Genomic DNA, 18,460 nt, shown 5'->3' with positions numbered 1-18,460 from the left:
TTCCAAGTTGCTTAGTACCCTTTTCCAAATGAGAACATGGAACTAAAGAGATCTGTCAGCGGCATGGTAGGACAATGACTGGGTCCAGTTTATCTCAGTGCTTACAGGCTTTGCGGGGGCATTTCCTGGATTCTGGGTCTAACACTCTATTCTCTTCTTTCCTGCAAGCTTTTTAAGCACACACATTCGAATATGAAGTTTATTTTTCTTTCATATTCCATTATGTGATTATAAGTCTCAACCCAAACCATCTACGAACTGTAAGACATGTAAGACATCTCTGCACTATAAGTTTTGGTCAGGTGCACAATTTGACATACACTCCTCTGCAGGCACAGCCCCCACCTCCCCCTTTCTGTAGACCTTGCTCTGTGGCGATTACTCAGGTTGCAATTCTTTGATCAGTTTGCTGGTGTCATAACCCATGTTGAAAAGGGTTTGCCTTCTCCAGGTCTTCCAGAAAGGTAGGGCAAAAGACTTCTAAAATGATAAGAGGGGTATTAAAGCACAGAGGTGTGGAAACGTGTCCAGCCACTACTATCATTTGTGACTGCTGGAGTTTTAACAGTCAGCATCTTTAAATTTAAACATATGAAGATTTTCAGTGAGATGCTGACAATGGGTTCACGAGGTGGAAGGTTAAAACTGGCTTGGAGTTAAGGAAGCAACAGGAGGCCTGTCCTTGGAGACTAGAGAAGGTTCCCCATTACCGGTTGGCTACAAGAATTGCTGGCTCGGCCATGTGAGGTTTACCTCCATGGAAGTTTGCATCCACCTGGACACCTGCTGACAGGTCAAGTTTCACTAATACCACATACTTGAGACAAAACCTACATACTCCAAGGAACTACAGATCCATCCATCTTTCCCCCTTCCCTCCCTTTCTTTCTCCTTTCCTCCCTCCTCCCTCTTCCTTATTTTCTTTATTATGTATTTATTCTTTATTTCCCCCCCCCCCCCCCTTACTTCAACACCTTCCTCTGCCTTCGTCAGCAAATTACCCACCCCCACCCATGGTCCCCGGCTCCACCTTTTCATCTCCAGGCGTTTAGCTGGCTCACTCCACCGCTCGCGTCCTCCGCGCCCGGCCCAAGACCAACGGTCACCCTCCCTGCCCTTTTAAAAACTCGGGGAAAACGTCTTGGCCCCGCCATCCCTCGCTTTCCCCGGCGGGGACTGTCGCACGCCAGGCGCGGACGCTCCAGGGCGACTATCACGCGCCCTCTCCCCGGCTCGGGGGTCCCGCTGCCCCTCCAGCGCCCGCGGTACACCATAGCGCGCGGCTTCCCGGGTGGCCCGGCCTAGGCACAGTCGCCCCGCCCGGGCCCAGCTCCTCCCCCGGCCGCCGCTCGCTGATTGGCCTCCCACCCCCTCTACCCCAGCTCCTCTCCTCCCCTCAGCCCAATGGGCAACGCCACCTGGTCCAAAAATTCCCCCGAGGGGACCGAGGGGCTCTGCAACCACCAGCACCCGCCGGGCGGCGGGAACGGCCGCGGTGGGGCGCAGAGCAGGGAGGGGACGCGGAGTGGGGAGCGGAGGAGGCGGGAGGAGGAGCAAAGGTGTTGGAGAGAAAACTTCTGAAAGGAACAGGAAACCTGCCGGGGAAGCGGCGGCTGCAGCTCTCTCGGCGCCAGGGCTGCGCACGTCGCGGGGTGTCCGCGGCCGCCGCTGCGCTCCTGGCCCGCTCCCCCGGCGCGGGGGCCCGGCTGAGCCACGACACTCGGTCACTCAGGCCGTGCCCTTCGCCGCCGCTGTCGGCGCTGCAGCCGTGCGCTCCGTGCCGCCCCCGCCGCGGCGGCTCCCCAGAGAGGTCGGCGAGGGCGCAGGGAAGAGGAGGGACGTCTACTTTGGAGCATGAAGCAGCATGTCTGATAAAATGTCCAGCTTCCTCTACATAGGGGACATCGTGTCCCTGTACGCGGAGGGCTCGGTCAACGGCTTCATCAGCACCCTGGGGTAAGCCGGGGGGCGAGGGCTGGGCAGCGCCCGCGCTCCGTCTGCTGAATCGTCCCCGCCCCTGCTCGCGCCGCCGCGTCCCCCAGCTTCCCGCCCGGGGGTGGCCGGGCCGCGCGGCTGTGTCTGCGCCCGCGGACAGCGCCGGGCGCTCAGCTAGCTCGCAGGAAGCTGCCCCGAGCGGCAACACTTTCTCAGCAACTTCGTAATCTCAAGCTCAGAGACTCATCAGAAAAAGGAGGAAGTGATTCAAAAGCCCGGAGACAGGCCCTGCGGAGAAGTCTTCGCTAGCTTCTCCGTGGGCTGTTTTCGTTAAAATGTTTTCCCTTAAAGGTAAAGCAAAACTGCACCTCTCCCCGGGTTTGCTAGCTCCCCACTCTCCAGCTCCTGTCTCTCGGGGCCGGGTTTGTGAGAGCCGTGGGTAAAAGCCTGTGGCCTCGGACGTGAAACCCCAACGATGTGGTCGTGAGCCGGTATGGCTTTGCCTCTGCGGGGTTGGTTGCTCACCGTCCCGTCGCCTCTGAAATAATTTCCTCTGGACTTCGCGCATCGGGGACTTGCCCCCCGCCTCAGGGGTAGCGGAGGGGCGAGTGCAGCGCCGTGACCCCCGGGGATCTCTGAGGGCCTCTTGGGTTCTAGAACTCAGACGTGCTTTTCTCCTTCCCGGGTCTTGCCTCACTGAAATCCTGAACCTCGCCTGAAACTCGGCCAAGTGCACGGCTCTTGAGATTCGAGTGATTTATGAGTGGGGGAGATATGTGTATAAACATACCATGTGCTAGTTGGTTGAATAGGACTTCCTTGATTACTAGCATTTTTCTCTCTGTCCTGATTGTGAATACAAGTTAGCAGTTTAAATGCACAAGGCAGTGTATTTCGATGCGCACGCATTTTTTTGGGTTACCTTCTGGCCTCAGTGCTTCAGACTGCCCCGTCTACAAGATTTCAGGCTGCGGAACTGGTGTTTCCACTCCTGGATGGTCACTATTGTGTGCTGGTAGGTTTTAGGGCACATGACTGAACATGCAGTGTCCTTGGACCGTGACTGCGAGCCATATTATAACGGAGTGGTGCCTACACGAGGAAGTCACCTAACTTAGTACAGCTTGTGTTAATTGTGCATCTCCCCTAAGAGGAGAAAGAAGGGAGGGAGGAATAATTTAATGCCTTTAAGGTCAGTGTTAATTGTGAAACTGCAGTGTGGAAGAAAAATGTATCAGCGGCAACTGCCCGTGTTGGGTTTGTAAATCACGAGCTACCCTTTGTTCCTGACACAGTTCACAGCGTGAGGTCAGTTTTGGCGCCCCCAACAACATTTTGCAGATGAACTCCGCTGCACTTCACCTTTTCCAACCATAGACTCTCTGGGTGGGAGTTAAGCAGGAAATGCTCCAGGGCCAAAATGTTTAGAGTCAAATCCTGGCAAATCCACCTGTGAATCTTATGACCCTGGGCAAATTACAGAATTGCTCTGTATCTCAGGTTCCTCTGGTCTAAAAATGGGAATACTGTTGGCTTCTGCCTCATAGGACTGTGTTGAAGAAGAAGGGAGTTATTATTTGCAAAGTGCCTAGCCCAGTACCCCGCACCTAATAAACACTTATGTGTTTGATCTTCTAATCATCACTACCTTGGCGACTGTGGGCAATAGTTACCCTTGTGGACAAAATAATGAAAAGGACTAGGAATAGAGTATAAAGCCTGCGTAAATAAAGGTCCATGTTTTTGTAGTGTTTTGTTCAGCAAAGTGTGTTTGTGTACCTAGACCCACATGGGGCTAGAAGTGAAAAATCAGGAAGCTACAACTCTAGCAGCTGTGGAGTCTCTCCTGCTCCTTTATAGAGATCAAGGAACTGAGGGGATGAGAAATGAAGTGACTTGCCTAAGAAATGGGGGACATTCATGCCTCAAGCTGGAACTGTAACCCTGTCTCCAGATTCCCAGCAAAGTGTGGTTTCTTTGGTTACACGTCATAATCTTTAAGCCTTGAGAAAAGTAAGCTCCTACCTTTAATGTAGCATATGTTTCTAAAAGTATTATTTGTATTCAGTATTTCTTGCTGGTGTTTTGAAAGTTGGGTTTCCTTAGAATGTGTGTAGTATTATTTTCGGGTTAACAAACTGAGTCTCTTTGAGGTTAATAGGACAAGACCTCTGTGCAGCTCGGTTCTGAGGTAAGGAAGGCTCTTTACCCGTCCTGCCCTTGGTGAAGCTTGGTGCTTTGATTGGATATTCTTTTTCTCTAACTGGTGGAGCTAGAAACTCATCTTAAAGTTTCTGATTTTTGTGTTAATTTTCTATCTATTTGATACTTTGGATAGCATGATGGTTTTTTAAAATTCAGCCTAAGGGAGTAGTTAATGAGAACTTAGTTTACACAGCATTTCAAGGTAATTCTTGGTAAAGATATTTGTTTGCAAACGAACATTTGCTTTTAACATTTAGTGTGTGAGGGAGTTTTGGAGGATATGCATTGTTATCATTTAGCTTTGGGGAAGTTTTGCAATAAGGTAATGAGTTTTTCTGCTCCAAAAAAAAAAAAAAAAAAATCAGTTTCACTCCATGAGAGTTTAGCAGGTTCCTCTTAGAGGTACTTCCTACTGGAAATGTGGGAGGATTCTCTTAGACTCTGTGACCCAGCTTCTAAGTTTGATTTTTCAGTCTGTGACAAATTAGAATGCCCCAGTTGCAAAGATTTGCATTTCCTCTTTTTTCTCCAGTTATCCTTTAACCAATACCTACTTGATGTTTCTGAATCCCAAATTAATGCTGACTGAACTATTGTTCTCCCAGCTTGTGTAGGTGCCAGAGGGGCCCAATATATATTTTCTCAATTAACTTTTCATCTAAAGATCTATTTAGGAAACATTTATATTGATTTAAGGAAAATTGCTTTAAATCCTATAGAATGATGCTGCTGCATATATTTTAAATAGTCTCTTTTGCTAATGGTATGTTTCAGGGTTGTCGTATTTATTTATGTATTTATTTGACAGAGCGAGAGAGAGAGAGAGAGAGAGATCACAAGTCGGCAGAGAGGCAGGCAGAGAGAGAGGGGGAAGCAGGCTCCCCACTGTGTAGAGAGCCCAATGTGGGGGCTCGATCCCAGGACCCTGAGATCATGACCTGAGCTGAAGGCAGAGGCTTAAACCACTGAGCCACCCAGGTGCCCCTGTCGTTTTTACTTTTTAAAAAGAAGGGAGGCAGTAGGGATGCCTGGGTGGCCCAGTGGGTTAAGAGTCTGCCTTTGGCTCAGGTCATGATCCCAGGGTCCTGCGATCAAGTCCTATGCTGGGTTCCTTGCTCAGTGGTGAGCCTGCTTCTCCCTCTGCCTGCTGCTCCCCCTGCTTTTGTTCTCTCTCTCTCTCTGAATAAATAAATAGAATCTTAAAAATAAAAAAGGAAGGGAGGGAGTTTGGGATCTGCTGTACAATTTCAAATGTAGTGGTAATTGTTCCATCTCCCCTTTTAAATTTTCTTTAGCCTGAGACTTACTTCCCCGGTCATTGCTGTATGTGACACTTCATATTTCTGGGTCCATCCACTTGACCAAATGGTTAGATACCATACAGTGGGAATGAGCACAGCAGAACTTCCAGGATGGGTGGGATAGAATAGTGAAAAGATGTTTAACTCCTTCATTGTCTATCCTCCACACGATTGAGAAGTTAGCAAATGACACGTGTGATATGTGTATTTGTGTGTGTGTGTGTGTGTGTGTGTGTGTGTGTAAGTGATTACTGCCTTTGGTTTGAGGTTTCTTTGTAGGATCTACCAAGAATCAACACCTACTAGTTAAGGTCTCAGGAAGCCATCAATGGCATCACTGATACAGTGACCACAAAGTATCATCATCGTCTCTTAGCCAGAGTGACACAAGAGTGGTTCCCTTATTTCTTACTTTCTGCTTGATTTTGGCCAATTCAGTGAACTTTTCTGTTCCTTCTTTCCATGTTCAGTGATGGACATTAGGTAGGGTGGTGATGTGTCACACAGTTTATACTTCTGGCTTCATTCCTCAGATGAATAAAACTGTAAATGAGTACCTTTTATTGTTCCCATTTATAGTCCCTTGAATTTGCCTTCCTGATCTTTTACTCTGTTTAACATTTTTGATATTCAAATACTTGTAAATTTGATTTATTATTACCTTTTCTTCTTTTTCTCATTGAATTATGCTACTCTTTTTATAGCTTTAAACATCTTTCCCTTCCTAGGACTGGCTGATCAGTGAAGAGTCAAGTAGATGAAACAAGGAATGGTTATAGTCAAGTTTTATTTTAGAATAATTTGTAGGTTATCTTTAGTCTTCCAAATAGAACCCTTCAAGTTAACACCCAGTATTTCCTGCTTTAACTAGCTGTATAAACTTAGCTTTGTTTTGGCTAAGGCATATGTTATTGTGATAAAAATATCTAAAAATCCATTGAATATTTGCATGCGTGTTCACTGGGGAGGAAGAAGACAGTATAATCTTGAATACTCAGTTGTTTTGGAAAGTCTAAGGGTTAGTAGTGTCACGTTATGGAACTTGAAATCTGCTCAAGTACGAAGACAGTTTCTGAAGTGGTGAACATAAAGGCTATTTTAAGCTAAAATGTCAACTGTTTCTTAAACTTAGAAGTCATTCCATAAATAACATTGCAACTTTTAGACCCTCTCTTGTGGAGAAAGCTCAGTCAGGTAAACACCATTCCTCCTAAATGCCCCCGATGCTTCCTTCTGATTGACTAGAATTCACAGACAACTGCTTGGCCTCATTCTAGGTTTAATAGATACTTTTTTTTTTTTTCTTTGCTTAGGTAGCACGTTTCATAATCACATTTTCCCTTGGAACTGTTCTTGTACAGATGGAATATAGATAACTCACAAATATAGACAGAATACGATAGACTCATAATTTAAAACTCAAATCCCAGGCACAGGGTGTCTCTTCATATATAAATCTAGAAGAAGAAGTAATAATGGACTTTTATGACAAATTTATAGCATAAAATAAGAATGAATTTTACTCTTTTTTTTTTTTTGAACACCTGATCTTGGTAACAGATCATCAGATTATAATGAGAAGTAAAAGTTTAATGACCATTCATTCATTCATTTATTTAGTAGATAAAACTGTGCCTTTCAAATGTATTGATGCCTTTTTTGTTTATGGTTTTCTTTCTTCTCCCATGTAGATTTAGATAGGAAAGTTTTTAAAATATGCCTTCAGAAAACCATAATTCTAGTTAAAAAATACAAAATAATATATATGGAAAATAGTGAAAGAAAATAGAATAGCATATTAGCGGTGGTAGAACTGCACGGTGAATGAATAGGTGATTTTCATTTTCATTTTTGTATCTCCTATATTTCCCAGATTCTAGATATGTTTCTTTAATTAAACGTCTATTACTGGTATAGTCAGGAGAGTTAGCTAAATTGAAAGTAATATTTTTTAAGATTCTTCATTTTCTTATTACTGTTAGTCAACAGTATTTATCTTTTTTTTTTTAAATTAAGGATTTTATTTATTTATTTGTCAGAATGAAAGAGAGAGAGAACAAGAGAGAGGGACCACAAGCATGGGGAGCAGCAGGCAGAGGGAGAAGCAGGCTCCCTGCTGAGCAGGGAGCCCCATGTGGGACTTGATCCCAGGATTCTGGGATCATGATCTGAGCTGAAGGGAGAGGCTTAACCTACTGAGCCACTCAGGCGTCCCAATAGTATTTACCTTATAAAGCATAAATAAAGTTTTGTCCTCCTTATGGTCAGTGAAGGGAAACTACAAACTAGTTCAGTAGGTGTTGCTGAAATAGATGGTCATTTGTCTATCATAAACAACATTTATTCCTTGTTATTACTGGTTTTGAAAATGTATTATGAAAAAATGTTTGAGCAGTAATGCTGAGCAATTCTTAATGATTAATTTAACTTATGCACTAACTAGATAGATTGTTTTATTTTAGAAGTCTGTTTATGCATGAAGTAAAAAGTGTGCAGTTTAGCACGGCCGACTTATTCATGTTTGTAATCTCAGTAGTCACTATGATACTTTTAAATCCCGAGTCACCTTCTATAGGCAATAGTTTGTGAAGGATTTCTTTTTGTGTATGTATGATTGAAATGTTTTTGTTAAGTATCTTCGAAATGGATGGATTAGCTTTCTTAAAATAAAAAGTAACAATTGGTTAGCAAGAGCTATTTTGTAGTTTATAACAACACATTCCCACAGAAAGTCAACCCAGAATTGAGAATAAATTATGAGGTCATTAAAAAAAACATTTTAATCATAAAATTGCAAATGTGCTTACATCATGAATCAAGTCCAGGTAATTTTCCTTGTGATGTGGTTTATGCTGGAGCATGCCACAGATGGAATCATTAATTCAGTCAACAAATATTTAGTGAGCCCTGACTATGTGCTCAGGATACAGTGGGAAGAGATGCTAGATTTTTTTTTTTTTTTAAGAGATTTTATTTTTTTGACAGAGAGATAGAGAGCACAAGTAGGTAGAGGGAGAGGGAGAAGGAGGCTTTCTGCTGAACGGGGAGCCCGACGCGGGGCTCCATCTCAGGACCCTGGGATCCTGACCTGAGCTGAAGGCAGCTGCTTAACGACTGAGCCACCCAGGTGCCCCAGAGATGCTAGATCTTAAGTGTTTAATTATCTCAAAAACTAAAATTGTCTTTGGGAATTTGTAGTATGAGATTTCCTTTGAGAGCTTGTCTAGGATCTATGGGAGTAAAGGTATTGACACCTTCTTTGCTCTTGTTGCTAAAAATGCCACAAGGTAAGGAATTGTCATTTTTATCTTTCTATGCTTAGCACCTCACACAATTCCTGCTTAATAAATATTTGTGAAGTAACTAGTGGTTACCAGTTACCATTAGTAACTAGTGATGGAGGTAAGGCTGATATTGAATAACCACAACATGAGGCAATTCTTTTCAAATGTCATGAAGATGATTAAAAACAGTATCATAAAAAAGTCAGAAGAGGATTCATTGCTTCCGGCTTAAATGACCTGGGGAGGGTTTCGAGGAAAAGGTGGTATTTAAGCTGAACTTTGAAAGATCATTAGGATGGATATTTGTCTCAAATCTATACCCATGATTTGAGCATATATTCTTGGTACTTTTTTCTTTCATTGAAAAAGCAGCTTGGTGAAATTTTACTGTCCATTTTGATAGCTCCAAAAAAGGAAGCAAACAATTTGATATTTTTGATATGAAAAGATAGAAGAAATGATCTAAAAACAAATTTTATGCTTATTTACCAAATGTGAGAAGTTTAAATTTGGTTCAGGCCCTTTGAGTTTTTGCCTCATACTGCCTGTGACTATTCAAAACACACACACACACACACACACACACACACACACACACACACTCATTCCCACTTGGTACAGAATACCTTTCATAGATTCTTGTGAACACAGGAAAAGACTTATGAAGTGCACTAAGCATAATTTGAATATGTGTCTAAATTCTTAGAATTCAAATGTGTTATTGAGGTTCTATCTATTAGTACGGTATTTGAGCCACTATTAAACTATCCTCATAAAATTTTCTTGTGAAAATTACAAAATGGTGAACTTTTATTATGTATAGTTATCCAAAACAATTCCTCAATGGAGTCCTAGAGAAAATTGAAGTTTTTAATTAAGTAATTCCTAGATATCTAGCTCTCCAAGGCCTTGTGGTAATGACTAATTTTGAAAGAATCACTAAGAGCAGACACTACTATTCTCCATATCTTATCTCCTATTGAAAAGAGAATTCTTCAAATTATACAAGGATCATCAAAGCTAAATATAAGAGCATAAACAAACAGAACCCACCACAAACCAAAAAATAAAACTGGACCATAAGTTTGTTGATTGACTTTTCTAGTGGCAAATCAAAGTGTATTACAGGTGTCTCCTGCTATCCAAAAGTTCACTTTATCCGACTTCACTTTTACAAAAGACCTACACTGACAACTGCCTTCAGTAATTGAAAGAAATCCAAAGAGGATTTTTGCTTTTGTGAAATAGTAATTGCTTCTTTGCTTTATGCATTTTGGCTTTTTAAAGGTTTCATAGGAATGTTCTACTTTCCGATGGGGGGGTGGGTGGGGAAGAAACCTGTTTTTTGTAAAAATTTCAGAGACTAAAATGATGTTCCAACACACATTTAGTCAAATTATTTACAAATCTTGTATTGAATTGTCTTGGAATTCCTGAAAGAACAACCAGTATCCTTTGCTATCCTAATTCTTACTACCTGATTTCAAAAGCCCAAAAGATTTGGAAAGCGAAAGATACTTGTATATCATTTTCCTACATGGATAAAGCCTCAGAATCAAAAGTCTATAATATATTACGGGGCGCCTGGGTGGCTCAGTGGGTTAAAGCCTCTGCCTTCGGCTCAGGTCATGATCCCAGGGTCCTGGGATCGAGCCCCGCATCGGGCTCTCTGCTCAACAGGGAGCCTGCTTCCTCCTCTCTCTCTGCCTGCTTCTCTGTGATCTCCGTCTGTCAAATAAATAAATAAAATCTTAAAAAAAAAAAAAGTCTATAATATATTAGAAGTAAGGTTCTTTTGTTTCTAAGGAAGAGAAACTATCTCTGGCTAGCTTAAGCAAAGAAGGAAATGTTAATTATAAGGATACTGGAGGAACTCCAAGAAATTGAATGATGAGCTCAACAACTGAGCAGTAAGAAAGGCAGAAACCCAGGGCTGCTGTGGGAATCTCAATAGTGGAACTTTCTCTCTGTCCTGCCATTCACATGACCTGGATTCAGCAATTCCTATACTCTGCGTCTTACTTCTTAAGTTTCAGAATATCGAGTGGTGGAATTTGGCTCCATTTGTATTATTCACTTATGTGAATGAAGGAAGTCACAATGCCAGATTTGATTACCAGAGAAATCACTGAGCAGGGCCCTTTGGTTTCTGCTGGCTTCTGGGTGATCTGGTATGGGAGAGAGAGAGCGAGCTAAGAGCGAGGGAGTTTAGATCATCGCTTATTCTATCAGTATTACATCATCGGTTTTCTAAGTGCCTTTTAAAATAGTAATTGTGGGAAAATACACAATTTACCATCTTAACCATTTTAAGTGTAAAATTCAGTGGCATTAATCACTTTTACAATGTTGTGCAACCATCGCCTGTATCCATTTTCAGAACTTTTTCATCATCCCTTTAGACCATCACTCTGTCCATGTCCCCTCCTCCTCTCTATAACTCCTAGTCCACTTTCTGTCTCTATGAATTTACCCATTCTAGGTGCCCCACATACGTGGAGCCAAATAGTATTTGTCCTTTTGAGTCTGGGCTTATTTACTAAGCATAATGTTTTCAAGAACCATCCGTGTAGCATGCACCAGTCCTCCATTCCTTTTTATTGCCAAACAGTATCCTGTTGTATGAATTTAGCATATTGGGTCTCTCTGTCCATCAGTTGATGGGTCTTTGGGGTTGATTCCACTTTTTAATTATTCTGAAAAATGCTGCTATGAATATTCATGTATAGGCTTTTGTGTGGATATATATTTTTAATTCTTTTAAGTATATACCTAGCAGTATATAGAATTCGTGGGTCATTGATAACATATTTAACATTTTGCCTCAGCCTTTCCTATTCTTTATTTTATTAAAAATTTTTTTTTAATTTTTTAAGATTAAAAAAAAATTTATTAACATATAATGTATTATTTGCCCCAGGGTTACAGGTCTGTGAATCATCAGGCTTATACATTTCACAGCACTCACCATAGTTCCTATTCTTATCCTGCTTTACCTCCCCCCCATACTATCTCATTACACACAATATAATTTAATATTTAAATATCCATTGTTTATCATCTGTCTATAAACTCTTTGAAGGCAGGGATCTTTCCGTTTTGTCACTGAGTATCTCAAGTGCTTGGCTCCATAAATATTTTTGAATTAGGATATATGTATTCTCAAATCTCTAAGTAACTGTTAATATCAGTCCTTCTCTGGAAAAAAAAATCAATGTAAGTGCTCTTACTTATTAAATGTTTTGAGAATCCATACAGGCAGTTCTTTCAAAAAAGGTGGAGGTTGTCATTAGTTTTATGGTGCCATTAAATCTTACTATAATAAGTAGTTTAATAATATCTTGGGTCATATCTCTGTGCTTTCCTGCAGTCTGGAAAAAGTAATGTATATAACCTTATTTAATGGTTTGCCTGTTTTAGCCACATTAAACTAAAGTTGATATTTCTGAAAGTTCAGTTTTGTTTTTAATGTGTACAAAGGGTGAATTTGTAAGCATTTGATGAGGCAATTTCTTACTTTAAATCAGCTCTTTCTCTTTGTGGATAGTATATAACACATCTGGAGAGACCTTTTTTTTTTTTTTTTTTTTTTTAATTTATTTGACAGACAGAGATCACAAGTAGGCAGAGAGGCAGGCAGAGAGAGAGGGGAGGAAGCAGGCTCCCTGCTGAGCAGAGAGCCCGATGCGGGGCTCGATCCCAGGACTCTGGGATCATGACCTGAGCTGAAGGCAGAGGCTTTAACCCACTGAGCCACCCAGGCGCCCCCTGGAGAGACTTTTTAAAATTTTAACTGCTATTGGCAAAAAAGTTTGGTTGGAAATAATTTGCTAATATGAAACCAGAGAATAGTTGGGGGATTTATAGCGCTTAAAAAAAAATAGAAGAGAGCATATGACAACTTGTAATTTTTATTTTTGAAATTTAAGAATAAGTGTCTGGAAAAGGATAAGCATTTAAATATAGGTTGAAGAAAACAAATTGCTGTGTTTTTGTTCTTCATTAATTTATATTCCATCTATTGCCTGAGTCTCTTAGAATGTGCTTTGCCTCAGGCTTATTCCAAAATACACATGCTTGGCCATTCTCTTTAAGAACATAAAATTCTCCAATGTTGTTATCTGCTCTTATTCTTGGAATCTTCACTGGTAGCAGTGTACAAATAAGAACTTCATTGAGGTATATTTGCGTATAGGACAGAGAAATAAAGTGAAAAATATAGATATGTACAAATTACAAAATAATTTCAAAAGTAAAACAATGTCATTCTATTTCCTCTAGTTGTAATGCGCCATGATCTTCTATGATAGGTGTTTAAAATGTAGTATCTTTAAAAAAGTACTTTTGAGGGCACCTGGGTGGCTCAGTGGGTTAAGCCGCTGCCTTCGGCTCAGGTCATGATCTCAGGGTCCTGGGATCGAGTCCCACATCGGGCTCTCTGCTCGGCTGGGAGCCTGCTTCCCTCTCTCTCTCTCTCTGCCTGCCTCTCTGCTTACTTGTGATCTGTCCCTGTCAAATAAATAAATAAAATCTTAAAAAAAAAAAATCTCCTCTCATAAAAAAAAAAAAGTACTTTTGAGATGAAAGATACAAAAGATTATCAGGGGTTTGCTTCATTTCCAAATTAATTCCACAGAAGCACATCATACCAATTAAAGACAGTGACTTAAAAATATATCATGCAAATCACCAACATAGTTACATTAGGGATCCAAAATAAGTTAATGATTTAAGGACTAGTTACTGTGTTTGGCTTAAGTGTTCAAGGTCATTGCTGATATCAGGGACATAACTACTTAAACATTTGCATTTCAAGTAGATTTTTGGCTTCAGCCACATTTTTAAAGAGGGTAATTTCAAACCTGGTTTGTTACAATAGGCTGGAAAAGTAAGGAAAGGAATTTTGTTGTACTAAAGACTCAATACTTGTGGCTAGGAATGGTGAATATTGTGACATTTAAATCAAATTAAGTCTCATTGTCAATGAAACTCAATGAAACTTATTTAAAATTTACTTAATTAATCCATCTCTTCCATCTCTAGGATTACTAACAAATGAGAAAAGGGCCTTTATTTACCTTTCTTCCCTATTTACCTGGCAGGACATGATTTAATAGTTGAGTTCCAATTCTAAACTCATGTGAAGAATGAGCCTCTTTCCTGATCAGTACAAATGAAGTCATTGTTATCTGTTAGGGTGAAACCCAGTGCTTATTTCTAGTTGTAGCTGCTAAAGAATCTTTCAGAAAGTCTTTTAAAATATTATCAAGTTGCAAGTATAAAAACACTGTCATTATTGAGGAAACTGGATAAAGAATTGTTTAGGTAAATTGTCATGTAGAAGTTTTGTGTTTTTTGTTTTTTTAAAGATTTTATTTATTTGACAGAGAGAGAGAGAGATCACAAGTAGGCAGAGAGGCAGGCGGGGGGTGGGGGAAGCAGGCTCCCTGCTGAGCAGAGCCCCCCACCACCGTTGTGGGGCTCGATCCCATGACCCTAAGATCATTACCTGAGCCGAATGCAGAGGCTTAACCCACTGAGCCACCCAGGCACCCCCATGTAGGAGTTTTGAGAGGCAGTGATTACTTTGGCAATAGTATATAAAGTTGTACTATGACAGTTTTCTAAAGAGTAGATCAGAATTCATTTTGCACATTTTGTTTTGAAATGGAAATTGTAATTAATGTGATAAATTCTAAAGAATTGACGCCAACTGCAGCATTTAGTTTGAGCTCTGTTTAATTTAGCAAAATGCATTTTTTATTTCAATTTCTGTATCATAGACTGCTAGTTATTCCCTCAAATTCATTCTTCCTTTCTTCCATACTAACAGAAGTATTTGACTTTGTGGGTGCCCAGAATAAAGACCACATTTCCCAGCCTCCCTTGCAGCCAGGGTGGTCACGGACTATACTTCGAGGTCAGGTTTTTAAAGGAGGCTTTGGCTGCCCACTACCCTCCCTTCCCTCCCTTCCCCCCATTTCAGTTAATTGTTATATGAGCTGTAAGAAGCCATCTTGAATTTTGCTGATGTAACCAATATATTGGGGATAATAGAGCATCCATAAATGAACCTGATCTCTGGACATCCTCAAATCCTGGCTCGACTCTATTCTAACAGAAGATGGAACTGGATAGGCAGACAAAGGCCAGATCATATATTCCTCATTAGGTAATGTGAAGTCATTGGAGGATTTTTAAGCAGGAGAGTGAAATGATCAGGTTTTGCTCTAGGAGGATCAGACAGTGGTAAAGAGAAAGGATAGAATGAGGTTGCAAATGGTAGGCAGGGGCGGAATCAGGGTCTTACCTGAAGGAGGCCTGAACCAAGGAGCTGTACTGGGGATGAAAAGTAACTTGTCTTAGAATCACTGAAGGGACAGTAGTGTTTCACTTTAGATCTGAAAAGTTTTATAGATTAAAATATTCAGTGTGACTTTTGAGGCTTTATTTTAAAAGTGAAACACATGGACTTGAAAGAAGTTTCTTTTTCATTTGCTTATGTATTGATGAAAGGTCATTAAACTTCAGGCTTTCCTGGGCTCTGAGATACAAGCCTCATCTTGTTCCATGCTTTCTTCCCCTGGCTCCCTGCTTTGGGCACAATGCCTCCCGTGCTGCTCCCCATCTTTTTTAGTTGCACATATATTCTGAGTTTCCTCTTACCGCAGGGGCTTTTCATGTGTTTTCTTCTCTGTCTGGCAGGTTTCCCCCCTTAAACCCCTGCCTTTCACCTACTTTGTACCCATTCCTTATTCAGATTTCAGCTCACTGACCCTTCTGCAGTGAACTTTTCCCGATCTCCCAGACCGTGTGAGCTCCTTTTTTGTGTGCTCCTACAGCACCATATTTTTCCCCTTCAGAAAATTTATCACAGTTGTAGTTTTAATTTTACTTAAACTCTGTAAGGGCAGAGCCTGTCTGGTTTTGTTCACAATTATGTTCCTAATGTTGCACAGAGCATCTGTCAGGTAGTAGGTACTCAAGAAGTTTTGAGTTTGGTTCAGACAAACCTAGTTTCAAATCACAACTCCAGTCTTCTTGGTGTGACCTTAAGAAGTTACTTAATACTGAAACCTCAATTTCTTTATCTGTAAAGTGGGATTATTGCTTAGGTTTTACTATTGCCATGAGATTAATGGCAATTAACATTTGTGAAACATTTAGTAAGCCTCAGACCCTTAGCACCGTGCACCTAAATTAAGTAGGTAGAAAGCACTGTTATTACTATTGTTATTATTATTATATCCAAAAAATCAGCATGAATCTCTTTTTGGAAACTTGGTTGAGTTCATAGGGCATCGATGTTGAAAATTCTGCTGCATTATGTTTATAAAATTTTGCAGTTAACCAGTATAAGCTGGTATTTGCTTAATAGGCTGTTCAAAGTCACACTTCCTTATCTATTATTTATTTTGGTTTTGGCTTTTTTTTCTTCCTCACTTCGATAATGCACATTACCAAGTTGTAGGCACTTATATTTATCTTTTATTAGTGGTTTGATGCCTGCTATCCTTTTGATGTAATGCAAACACCTGAAGTGTATCAACATTAGTAATAACCTTAGAATTGCTTGGCATATATATACCCTATCTTCCCGGATTGGAATTTTCAAGTCTTGTTACATTTTAAAGACAACCTGTTATTTTAGTTGCTAACATTTCTCCCCCGGTAGAACATAGTGCTAAAAGGAAAGAGTTTTGTTTTATTTCTTGAAACAAAAACAAATGTTTGCTTTGGAGCCATTAGGATAGAGATTTTGTAAAATTTTCCACTAGACAGCTGGTGCTACTGTACCTTCTCTTGTTTCCTATTGGCCAAGCATTCCCAGGAACATCTGTGACTGGTAGAGGGATTAGCAAAAACATTTATCTAATTTGGATAATTAATAAGTTTATAAATAAAAAATTAGCCTGGGATAATCTTGTTAAATTTTGAATAGTGACCAATCAAATGATCATGGTTGCTTATCTTGGGAATACTAATGACTTTTAGACAAAATCATAGGGATCCGAAAGGCATGGAGGGTGTTCTCACTCATGCCTCTTGGATATAGTTAATGAACAAAAATAGGCAGGCTCTAGCTTTCTTTTAGTTATGCCATAAAAGGAGATTTTACTATAACTGGAATCTTAGTATATATATCACACAAACTGTTGAAGAATCCTTGTAAATAAAAGCATTAAAGAAAAACACTTCACACGCCCCCCCCCTTTATAAACTCTTTTTTGAAAGTTTCTCTGTGATGCTTCCTTTGAGCTCACATTAATTCCTGACGTTGCAGTTTATCCCAGTTTGCTATTTCTAGTCCTACTGGAGTAATGGGATAAGAGCTCCAAACATGTCACATTCCTTGTTATGAAAGGACTGGTGAATCTGAAAGCCCTCTATGAATCAGGGTGCAAGAAACAGAAAACCCAACTGGAACAATGGTCAGCAAAGAGAACTTTGTAATCAAAGTAACCGAAGAGTGTAGGCATAGCATTGTTATAAACTCTATCCCTTGATTCTGTTTCTTTGTTTTTGTTTTTTTAAGATTTTATTTATTTGTTTGACAGAGAGAGACACAGAGAGAGAGGGAACACAAGCAGGAGGAGTGGGAGAGGGAGAAGCAGGCTTCCCCCTGAGCAGGGAGCCTGATGCGGGGCTCCATCCCATGATCCTGGGATCATGACCTAAGATGCGTAAGGACTGAGCTACCCGGGTTCCCTTTATTCTTGAACTAATGAGTGTTAGTTCCACCCTCAGGCAAGCTTCCGCCTATGGTGACAGCACGGCTGCTAGCGGCTTCTGCCTTACAGTACCCTATCCTCTTACCCCCAGAGCTGAAAAGAGTGCCTCGTTTCCTCGGACCCCAGAAGTACAGCAGTTACCACTGTTGCTTGACTGGGATAGTGGTCCCATTTTCAGCCAAACACTGTGGCTAGGGAATGAGATGCTAGTGCTTCCAGAGATGACATTGTCATGCCCTGAGTGGGAGAAGAAGAGCCCTTCTCCATTATTCTGTCAGGGTTCTGTTGCCAGAGAAAGGCAGTGGACAACCGGATGGGAAGGCAAAGACAACACGTGCCCCCTGCAGCCAAAAAGGATTACCCCTTAACCTCAAGGAAGCTATATCTCCTATGTCCTCACGATCAGGTTTTCAAATGTGAAACCTTTAATTACCTTTTGTGCTTGTAGAAGACTGTTCTCTTTCCAGCTTACTACTTTTGGGCTTTTTATACTAGCATTTCAGGTGGAGTTTACTTCCTGATGAAGAGGAGAATTATCGGAATACTTTTACATTCTGTAGTAAAGCCTCAAGTCTGGTTCAGTCCATACTTTTTTGGGCATCAGCTCTTGGAGGAAAGGACTTTGAGGAAATCTAAGGGTGGGGGTCATGGTGAGGGGTCAGAGGTAAGGCAGCAATGTATTGCACCTAGGTAATACCCCAATATTGTTGCTATGAAGTAAAAAAAAAGAGAGAGTTTATGAAACAGACTTTTTCAAAATAAGCACATTATTCGTAAGCACCTGAATAAACATGCTTTGATATATGAATGTCATCCATGAAAGTATATACATGAGAATCTCTATTTCTTACAGTAAATTTTATTGTGAATGTATTTCCTTTTAATGTAGATAGCTTTTGTTTAGGCACAGGTAGCTTGTCCACTTTGTGGAGTAATTGTGGCAGCTTATATGCATACAGTGTACATGATTAATTATTATGATGCAGATGTATACAAAGCAGGG

General features: G+C 40.8%; 1 protein-coding gene across 3 annotated transcripts in view; it reads left to right on the top strand.

Moving 5' to 3' along the window:
• The first annotated feature begins 1,589 nt into the window (after window positions 1-1,589).
• The window catches only part of LOC111159979 (inositol 1,4,5-trisphosphate receptor type 2), a 490,010-nt gene continuing 473,139 nt past the window's right edge, over window positions 1,590-18,460 (top strand). For 2 of the 3 annotated variants that reach the window (XM_022522705.1, XM_022522707.1), the window contains exon 1: window positions 1,590-1,956. In XM_022522705.1, coding sequence (XP_022378413.1) covers window positions 1,865-1,956 — 92 coding nt within the window. In that variant the 5' untranslated portion in view covers window positions 1,590-1,864. Of the gene's footprint in view, window positions 1,957-2,184; window positions 2,287-18,460 lie in introns of those variants that run through there. The other variant, XM_022522706.1, reaches the window with a different exon arrangement.

Source organism: Enhydra lutris, unplaced genomic scaffold (assembly GCF_002288905.1).
Source record: "Enhydra lutris kenyoni isolate GAN:26980312 unplaced genomic scaffold, ASM228890v2 scaffoldscaffold72, whole genome shotgun sequence".
Classification (NCBI taxonomy): domain Eukaryota; kingdom Metazoa; phylum Chordata; class Mammalia; order Carnivora; family Mustelidae; genus Enhydra; species Enhydra lutris.
This window is presented reverse-complemented; position numbering and strand designations above follow the sequence as displayed.